Source organism: Corvus brachyrhynchos, unplaced genomic scaffold, assembly GCF_000691975.1.
Source record: "Corvus brachyrhynchos isolate BGI_N302 unplaced genomic scaffold, ASM69197v1 scaffold19, whole genome shotgun sequence".
In the NCBI taxonomy this organism is placed as follows: Eukaryota; Metazoa; Chordata; class Aves; order Passeriformes; family Corvidae; genus Corvus; species Corvus brachyrhynchos.
Genome location: NW_008246061.1, coordinates 2259905 through 2268211, shown reverse-complemented (window position 1 = coordinate 2268211; position 8307 = coordinate 2259905). Strand labels below are relative to the sequence as shown.

General features: G+C 60.9%; 4 protein-coding genes across 5 annotated transcripts in view; 2 read left to right on the top strand and 2 right to left on the bottom strand.

The window, feature by feature from the left end:
• RNF215 (ring finger protein 215) overlaps positions 1–1088 on the top strand; it is a 13886-nt gene extending 12798 nt beyond the window's left edge. Inside the window, exons 9-11 of the mRNA XM_017746500.1 lie at positions 1–65; positions 203–305; positions 419–1088. The exon at positions 1–65 is cut by the window's left edge and continues 44 nt beyond it. Of these exons, the coding sequence (XP_017601989.1) occupies positions 1–65; positions 203–305; positions 419–441 (191 nt within the window). The 3' untranslated portion in view covers positions 442–1088. The remainder of the gene's footprint in view (positions 66–202; positions 306–418) is intronic.
• Positions 1089–1589: 501 nt separating this feature from the next.
• LOC103623815 (coiled-coil domain-containing protein 157) lies at positions 1590–4201 on the bottom strand. The gene is made up of 6 exons (XM_017746497.1): positions 3667–4201; positions 3394–3561; positions 2752–2920; positions 2228–2367; positions 1911–1972; positions 1590–1834 (listed from the first exon to the last, which is right to left on the bottom strand). Exons 1-6 carry the CDS (start codon positions 3826–3828, stop codon positions 1615–1617), a joined length of 921 nt encoding a protein of 306 aa, XP_017601986.1. The 5' UTR covers positions 3829–4201; the 3' UTR covers positions 1590–1614.
• Positions 4202–4679: 478 nt separating this feature from the next.
• CCDC157 (coiled-coil domain containing 157) lies at positions 4680–8301 on the bottom strand. 2 transcript variants are annotated; one of them, XM_017746493.1, is made up of 3 exons: positions 7743–8301; positions 6337–6508; positions 4680–5725 (listed from the first exon to the last, which is right to left on the bottom strand). In XM_017746493.1, exons 1-3 carry the CDS (start codon positions 7988–7990, stop codon positions 4760–4762), a joined length of 1386 nt encoding a protein of 461 aa, XP_017601982.1. In that variant the 5' UTR covers positions 7991–8301; the 3' UTR covers positions 4680–4759. The 2 variants fall into 2 exon arrangements, with proteins under 2 accessions (XP_017601982.1, XP_017601983.1); XM_017746494.1 differs by lacking the exons at positions 4680–5725; positions 6337–6508 and adding an exon at positions 6515–6975.
• The window catches only part of SF3A1 (splicing factor 3a subunit 1), a 13555-nt gene continuing 13236 nt past the window's right edge, over positions 7989–8307 (top strand). The window contains 1 exon segment of the mRNA XM_017746487.1: positions 7989–8229. Within this exon segment, the coding sequence (XP_017601976.1) occupies positions 7989–8229 (241 nt within the window).

Genomic DNA, 8307 nt, shown 5'->3' with positions numbered 1-8307 from the left:
CGCGGAGCCGGGCCTGCGAGATCGATAGCTGTGCTGTGTGCCTGGACCAGTTCCACAAGAGCCAGGTGGGACTGGGGGCACTGAGCACGCCCTGGGCCGAGCCTCCTGTCGCTGGCCCGGGCTGGGGTGTCCCTGTCGGGCTCCAGGCTGTGTCCCAGCTGCCTGGCTGTGCTTACATGTGTCCTCACTTCCCTGCCGGCAGTGGCTGCGGGTGCTGCCCTGCTCCCACGAGTTCCACCGGGACTGTGTGGATCCCTGGCTCCTGCTGCAGCAGACCTGCCCTCTCTGCAAGCGCAACATCCTGGGTGAGAACCACTCTGGCACCCGTCTGAGCCCCCACTGACCCTGGGGCACGGGCTGGGGAGGACCTGGAGCCCGCCAGGCCCCCTGTGCCAAGGCTCTCTGTCCTCCCTTGCAGGGAACTGCTGCACGGACAGCTAGCTGGCCCAAGGACACACTCCAGGGACAGACCCACGGCCGCTTCAGGGACAGGGAGGGGGGCAGGGGGTGCCCGGTGAGCAGTGCTTGCTGCTGGAGCAGGGTCAGCGTGGCTGTGCCCGTCACAGTGCCCGGACTTCAGACAGAGAAGGACTTGGGGCTCTCCTTCTGGGTGTGAGTAGAGGGGTGGGGGTCCAGATGGGCAGTGTTGGGGAGGGAAGATACGGGGCACCCATGGGTGTAACAGGATGGGGGCTGGGGCAGGGAGAGCCCTGGTCCTGCTGTGCTCTTGCCCTGTTCACAGCAGTTTTTCTAAGTCTTGGGGTTTTCGTCTATTTGCTGGTGGCCGTGGCAGGGTGGGCAGAGCCCAGCTGCAGTGCCAGCCCCTCCAGTGAGGTGAGTGAGAGACCTGCCAGGACTGGGGCTGGCAGGGCTGTGGGGTGACCTGAGGCCTCACCGTGGGAGGGCAGGGGTCAGACACTTTATTTATAATAACTTATTAGAAAGGATGGCACGAGTTGGCTGCAGAGCCAGCACAGGGTTGGCTCACCCAGCACGGTGACCGGGGACACGCCGCGAGTCCTGCCCGGGTCCTGCCCCACGGGCTGCAACGTGGCATGTGTCCATCCCTATTAAACGTGGAGCAAGGACTGGCTGTGTGGTTTGTGTGGGGCTTGCATGGGGCTCATCGGGCTGGTGAGCCAGCTCAGAGGTCAGGCCCAGCCTGCTCCAGTGACTTGGTGGTTCCCAGCCCCTCTGGGTGCTCATGGAAGGGGGAATGACTTCCCCAGTTTGTGGCTGTGTTGGTGGGCTAAGGACGGCTCGGACTCCTCTCATCCCAGGCCAGCTCTGCTTTCCTCTTCCAAGTGTGGCCACATCCCAGCCCCCCTTGGGAATGGTTCTTGGCAGGAGATAGCACACGCTGTGCCCGGCCATCAGCACAGTCAGTGTGCTCTTCTGGGGACTCCAGCAGCAGCGTAGCCATGGGTGACTGAGCTCCAGTGGCCAGGAACGTCCCTGGGGCAGCTCCCCAAGGAACCAGGCAGAGGCCAGGTTTCCCAAGGGAATGGGCCTTCCTGACGCACAAAGAACCAGTAACGAGGTCCCGAGGGCAGGGCAGGTGGCTGCTGGTGGAACACTTCACTTCTCTGTTAGGAAATGCAGACTGATAAATGTTTATTTGCGGTTAGCCCCGGTGGGGTGTGAGGGGAGGCCAAGCACCAGGCGGCGCACTGGGAGTGTTAGGCAGGGTTTGCCCTGGAATGTGGGCTCTGCCCGGAGCTGCTTGGAGTGCTGGTTGCTGGCTGCTCCATGCCAGGCCTTGTCAATGCATCCCGACGTCCCTGTGCTGTTCCTGCTGCTTCTGCTGCTGAGCCACCTGTGCTCAGCAGAGAAGCTGTGGGGTGGGAGCAGTTAAAGGGGAGGAAGAGCAGGGAATCTGCCCCAGCTCCTTCCTCTGGGTTCCTACTCACCCAGTGTCCTGCCTGCTGGCCTCCCTGTGGAGCTGGGACCCCAGCTGGGCCTGTGGGACAAGCTGGGGAAGGGAAGGTAAGACGGGGTGAAATTCCCCCCCAGCAGCTTCAGTTCCAGTCATGTCGCTCAGCCATCACTGAGCTGGTGGCACAATAGCCACAGTGATGGAAAAGAGCTGCACCACCACTTAAACCAGAGTGACCTCCCAGCAGCATGAGGAGCCTGGGCATGGCCCTCCTGGGGTCCCCAGAGGATGTCTGGGGGCCATGAGGTGGTTTTGGGGTACACAGCACCCACCCTGTGGCACCCAGCTCACCTTGAGCATGCCCTGCTCAGCAGCCACCTTCACCTTGGTGAGCAGAGCCTCGAGCTGCGCGTTCTCCCGCTGCAGCACCTCAATCCGGATGTTGTTGGCCTGGAGCTGACTCTCCATGTCCTCTGTCAAGTTCCCACTGCCTGCAAACAAAATCCAACAGAGCCCAGCCTGCTGCTGCTGCCTGCTCAGAGGTGTGGGCACCCCTCCTGCCTCCCAAGGAAAGGAGCCTGCCCCAGGCAGGGAGCAGCGGCACAGCCCGGGAAGTGGCAGCTGGGACCCCAAACCCTGTGGGCACAGGGAGCTCTGCCATGTTCTGGTCCTGCTGTATATCCTGGCTCAGACGTGGGATGCACAGCACCCATGTAGGAAAGCACATTGGGATGGTCACAGCTTAGCACAGCCCAAGGGCTGAGCCCTTCCTGGCTATCCGTGGGACAAATGGAGTGTCTGGGGCCAGCAGGATGCCCTGGGAGCCCTGGGGACCCCAAGGCACAAACCCACTGTGCTGCCATCTGCTTCCTTACTCTCAAACTGCGTCTCAGTGGGGATGTGGAGGTCAGGGAAGAACACCAGAAGCCTTTCCCGCTCCCTCAGCTCCTGTGCCTGTTCCTCCAGCCGAGATGTGTTCGCCTGCAGCTCCAGGATGCATTGCTCCAGGGCCAGCTTCTCCTGCTGCAGCGTGTCCAGCAGCTCCTGCATGGCATGGGAGGGAGGAGATGAAGTTTGCAAGAGTGAGGACTGAGCCCCCCGTGGAAAGCTCCCCCCCTTCCCTTGTGGTAAGGATGTCCTGTGGCAGTGGGAAGTGGACAGTGACAATGTGCAGGCTCTCAGCTGTGAGATCCCTGCGCGCACTGGAAGCAGGGGCACCAACCATGAAGTGTGGAGCACGTCCAGGGGTGCAGTGGAGATGTGGAAGCACCCCAAGATGTCCCTTCCTGCTGCTTCCCTTTGCCCTGACTCAACCAAAGACTTGTCTGCAATGGGGTGGAGGGAAAGGGCTCTTCCCCAGGAAATCCCAGGAGGACATGGCCATATGGCAATGTCACCTGGGTCCCAGAGTGCCCCTCCAGGGAGAACTCTGGCTGTGGGTGTGGGACGGGGCAGTGTGTGGCTCCTGACACCCCTGTGGCACAGGCTGTGTCCCACACCTGGGTGCCAGCACTCACCTGCTGTACCTGGAGCTGTTTCCCACTCTGCTCCTGGCTCTGCTCCAGCTGCTCCGCCAGCCGGGCCTTCTCCTCCTCGGCCTCTCCCAGGCTGGCCTGCAGCTCCTCACGCTCCTGGTCCAGGCTGTCCAGCTGCTGCAGCAGGCTCCTCTGCTTGGCCTGCAGGGACTGTGGTGGGGGGGTGAGCCTGTGTGAGGCTGTGGCACCCATTCCCCACAGCCCTGACACTGGGCAGCAGCTCAGGCATTCCCACCGCTCTGGAGCCGGCCGTACCTCCTCGTGCCGGAACATGCTCTCCACACGGACCTTCTCCTTCTCCAGCTGCATGCTGGTGGCACTCAGCTCCTGGTCCAGGCTGTCCCTCTGGCTTATGAGCACCTGGACCTTCTCCTCCAGCTCCAGCATCTGGCTCTGGGCCACCACCGTGGTCCTCATCTCCTCCAGCAAGGTGGCCTTGGAGAGCTCTGGGGAGACACAGAGACTGTGGCCCAGGCTGGGCAGGGGGGAGAAGCTGGAGGTCCATGGAGGTGATGAGAGGGATGAGGGTGTTCAGCCTGAGGAAGAGAAAGCTCCAGAGAGGACTTAAGAACCCTTTCCAGTGCTTAGAGGGGCTCCAAAAGAGGTGGAGAGGGACTTGGGACAAGGGATGGAGTCACAGAACAAGGGGGAATGGCTTCGTACTGCCAGAGGGCAGGGCTAGGTGGGATATATGGGGATGAGATTCTTTCCTGTCAGGGTGGGGAGGCCCTGGCACAGGGTGCCCAGAGAAGCTGTGGCTGCCCCTGGATCCCTGGTAGTGTCCAGGACCAGGCTGGATGGGGCTTGGAGCAGCCCGGGCTAGTAGAAGGTGTTCCCTGTCCATGGCAGGGGTGGCACTGGATGGGCTTTGAGGTCCCTTCTGGCCCAAATCATTCCATGATTCTGTGGTTCAGGGGCACCCCATGCCTTCCACAGGTCCTGGCAAAGGGAGGCAGGTCTGGCACGAGGGCTGTGATCCCCCAAACCTCCACCAGCACCAGCCCACTCTGGCACTGGGTGACGTTGGGGTGCTGCTCTGAAGGAGGCCCCTCCTCTGCCCACCCCCACCAGCTCTACAGCCCAATCTGGGGCGTGCTGGGGGCTATGTGGGTGTGAAGCACCCCTGAGATTGGTGTGAGGGGGGAGATGTGTGAGCTGAGTGAGCCCCTGGGTGAGCCCCTTACCCAGCTCCTGCACAGCCGCCTGCTTCGCTGCCAGCTCCTCCTGCAGGGCCGAGAGTCGCTCCTCCAGCACAGCAGCTCCTAAATCAGCACAAAACCCTCTAATTAATCAGTGCCTCAGAAAAAATCCCTAAACCAAGGGGCAGCAAACTGCCACACCAGTGTTTTCATCCAGTGATTGCCATGCTACCAGGGAGGAGGCAGTGACAGGGCACAGACAACCAGCTCCCACTGCCCAGGATTAGCCTCACAGCAGGGAAAATCCCCCAGCACCTACAAAAAGCCCTGCTTTGTTTGTGGTGGGGCCAAAATTTGCCCATGGACTCCGTTCTTCTCCTGCAAATCCCCCCGGGCCTGGGAGGGGATGCTGGGAACAGCTCTGTACCTCTTCGGAGGTCATCCTTGTCCTGCTCCAGCCTGGCCACAGCCTCGGAATGCTCCTTGTCCTTGGCTTTCAGGCTCTGCTCAGCCTTCCTCTGCTGCTCTGCTTGGGTGTCCTTCTCTGCCTGCAGCTTCCTGGAAAAGTCCTCTACCTGTTTCTGCAGCTTCCTGGAAAAGTCGTGGACCTGTTTCTGCAGCTTTTCCTTCTGTTTGCCCATCTCTTCCAGCTCAGCCTTCACAGGGTTCACCTGCTGCAGCAGCCCCTGGAGGTGTTTGCTGATCCGGGAGAGGTCCTTGCTCTGCGCCGAGGCCCAGTAGCTCACGTCTGTTGCAGAGAGGTTCCTTCTCCCTGTGCTGTCCTCCAGCACCTCCTGGAATTTGCTGAGAGCCGAGGGGATGTTCTGGCTCTGGCAGATGCTGGTGATGGCTCTGCCCACCTCGTGGAGGCTGGCCTGGGTGCTGGAGCAGGTGTCACAGGAGCCCAGGGGTGACCCCGAGGTCTGTGTGGGAACACTGCGGGTGCTCGGAGCTGGGCTGGGGCCAGCCCTGGCCTGGGAGCTGCCTGAGCTGCCCAGCACACGGACACTGGGACATGGGCACACAGAAGGGGACTGGGCAGCTTCTGGGGCAGTTCCTGACTCCAAAACATCCGGCAAGGAGCATTTCAGGTGCTCCTTCTCAGGTTTCCCAGCCTGGGGAGCAGGGGGTGGAGTGGATTGCTGTGTGGGGGTCTCCTGCCTGCAATCCTTCTCCTGAGGGAGAGAACACAGAAGAAAATCAGAGCCCAGATCAAACTGGAAATCACCCATAAAAGCCCAAATCAGGTGTGGGGATAGGACAGCAGTGCTGCCAAGGGATGGTGACCAAGGGGAAGCCTCAGCAGCAGAACCTGCTCCCCATCTCCCTTCCTTGTGACCACCCTTTGTTTCCCACCCCCTGCACTGCCTCCTGGTTGTGCCACACAGATTGTTGCGAGCCTTTTCCATGAGAAAGATCATTTTGGGAAAATAAAATGCAGGGGAGGGGCAGGTTGTTTTTACCACCAATTATTTCACTGTCTTGAGGCAGCTCAGACCCACAGTAGGGTCAGCAGAGCTGCAGCATTTTGGCAGAAGGAGAATATTTTCCAAGCTCTAGAGGCAGCCCAGCTCACTCATCCTGAAATCCTGGAGCAGGATGGATGCAGTGGCACAGCTGGGAGCGCTGGAGGGAAGGGACTCAGGCTGGGAGGGGACAGATGTGTGACACTCAAAGGGTGCACGCACATCTGGCGTGGCCACAGGGTGTCCGAGAATGACCACGATCCAAATCCTGGGGGGGAAGGGGAGTGACTCAACTCATGGGATGTCCCCAAATGTCCCACCTCATCCCGGAGCTGCTGGCAGAAGGCGCCAAGTTTCAACATGGTGCTCCAGAAGGTCCTGGCCGTGAGCCCCGCGGACATGCAGGGCCCCAGGCCCCGCGCCGGCGGCAGCGCCCGCCCGCTCAGCACCATCTCCACGTACCCAGTGAAGCTCTGCAGCAGCAGCAGCAGCCTGTCTCGACAGGAAAACACAGCTTGGAGCAACGGCAGTTGGCAATGAGAGCTGGGGCACGGAGGTCGGCCCCCTCCCTGTCACCCAGACAAAGCCAGTGCGACGCAGGAGGGTGGGATTGGTGCTCCTGGGATTTCCCAGGCCTGCATCACTTCATGGAGCAACCACTTCCAAGAGGCTGCCATTATGCTCCCCCCAAAGATTTGAGGCACCCATGCTGCAGCAAATCCTGATTTTTAGGTCCAAGAGCTCGGTGGGAACGGCTCGTCTTTTAAACCAGAGCTGTTTTTATTTCACCCACGCTGCAGAAGGGGTTTTGGCCTCCCAGGGCTGTCGATGCAGCTGTGTCCGAGTGTTTCCAAGGTTTTGGGAGGCAGTTCAACAATCCTGTCCCATCTGTTCCACCTCAGCTCCTGGGTGGAGTATGTCTGGCTCTGCTTCTTCATGGCCAGTTTGTGCTGGCAGCTCTAAGCAGGGAAAGGAGTCGGGTTTTAAAGCTCAGCAGGGCATGAGGCCGAGGTGCTGGCACTGCTCATCATGGAAATACACGGGCAACAAGGGATCCGAAAGACTTCATAAAACCATGGGATATCCTGAGCTGGAAGGGACCCAAGGATCATCCAGTCCAACAACTCCTGGCCCTGCACAGACACCCCAACAATCTCAGCCTGTGCCTGAGAGCATTGTCCAAAGGCTCCTGCAGCTCTGGCAGCCTTGGGGCCATGATGTGGCACTTGGTGCCATGGTTTAATTGATAAGGTGGTGTTATCTCACAGGTTGGACTTGATGATCTCCAAGGTTTTTTCCAACCTAGTTAATTCTGTGATCATTCCCTGGGGAACGTGCTCAGTGCCTGAGCACCCTCTGGGGGAAGAACATTTTCCTGACATCCAGCCTAAGCCTCCATGGCTCAGCTCCAGCCATTCCTTTGAATCCCATCCCTGGTCACAGAGAGCAGAGCTGTCCCTCGGGAGCAGCTGCCCTCGGTGAGGTCTGACCTCAGCCTTCTCTTTTCCAGCTGAACAGACCAAGTGCTCCCACCCTCAGCTTCCCCTCCAGCCCTTCACCACCCTCTCAGCCCTCATTTGGACGCTCTCTAACAGCTTTAACTTCTTTCTTTGCTGAGGTGCCCAAAACCTTCCCCAGAACTTAGATAAAGCTCAGCACGCCAAAAACACACAACCCCCCTTCCCCCGCGGGGCAGGAGCCGCTCGGGCTGCCTGGGGCCTCTCACCTGTCTACGAGCAGCTCCAGCAGCACCATGTGTGCGTGCTGGCTGAACACGGGGTCGCTATCGCTGTGCCTGTAGCGCTGCAGCAGCACCGACATGTCCAGGTCGCAGGACACCTTGTCGGGGAACTTCCAGGAGGGGAAGCGCACGGCGCCGGCCCGGGAGGACACGTCGGCGATGGCGGCCTGCAGGTCCCGCAGGTCGGCCCGCAGGCTCTCCATGCAGCCGCGGTGGCCCAGGAGGTGCGCCATGGTGCGGGCCGGGCCGGGCCGGGGGGACACGCCTGGGAACAACGGGGCCACCAGGCCAGGGACCGATGGGGTCACCGAGCCTGGGATGGAGGGAACGCCCTACTGGGACAGGGTGCTGGAGAGGGACCAGCACGGTACCCCCCGGGCCCGACGGTCCCCAGGAGTGCTGGGGAACCAGAGGGAATCGGAGGGGATCGGAGGAATCGGCGGGAACCGCAGGGAGGAGGCGCCGGGCCCAGGCCCTGCGCTAGGCCGCGGCGTCCCAGCCCTGTCGCTATGGCAACCACACCCCTCCGACGCCGCAGGGGTGCATGCCC

Bases quoted from the DNA above. Each gene is read 5' to 3' on its own strand.
- LOC103623815 (XM_017746497.1), bottom strand. From the start codon at position 3,828: ATGAGGACCACGGTGGTGGCCCAGAGCCAGATGCTGGAGCTGGAGGAG. The intron at 2,921-3,393 runs GTGAGTGCTGGC...CATGCCATGCAG, and splicing joins AACAGCTCCAGGTACAGCAG to GAGCTGCTGGACACGCTGCA. The intron at 1,835-1,910 runs GTGAGTAGGAAC...CCCACCCCACAG, and splicing joins GCCAGCAGGCAGGACACTGG to CTTCTCTGCTGAGCACAGGT.
- CCDC157 (XM_017746493.1), bottom strand. From the start codon at position 7,990: ATGGCGCACCTCCTGGGCCACCGCGGCTGCATGGAGAGCCTGCGGGCC. The intron at 6,509-7,742 runs GTGAGAGGCCCC...CTGTCGAGACAG, and splicing joins CTGGAGCTGCTCGTAGACAG to GCTGCTGCTGCTGCTGCAGA. The intron at 5,726-6,336 runs GTGGGACATTTG...TCTCTCCCTCAG, and splicing joins GCCAGCAGCTCCGGGATGAG to GAGAAGGATTGCAGGCAGGA.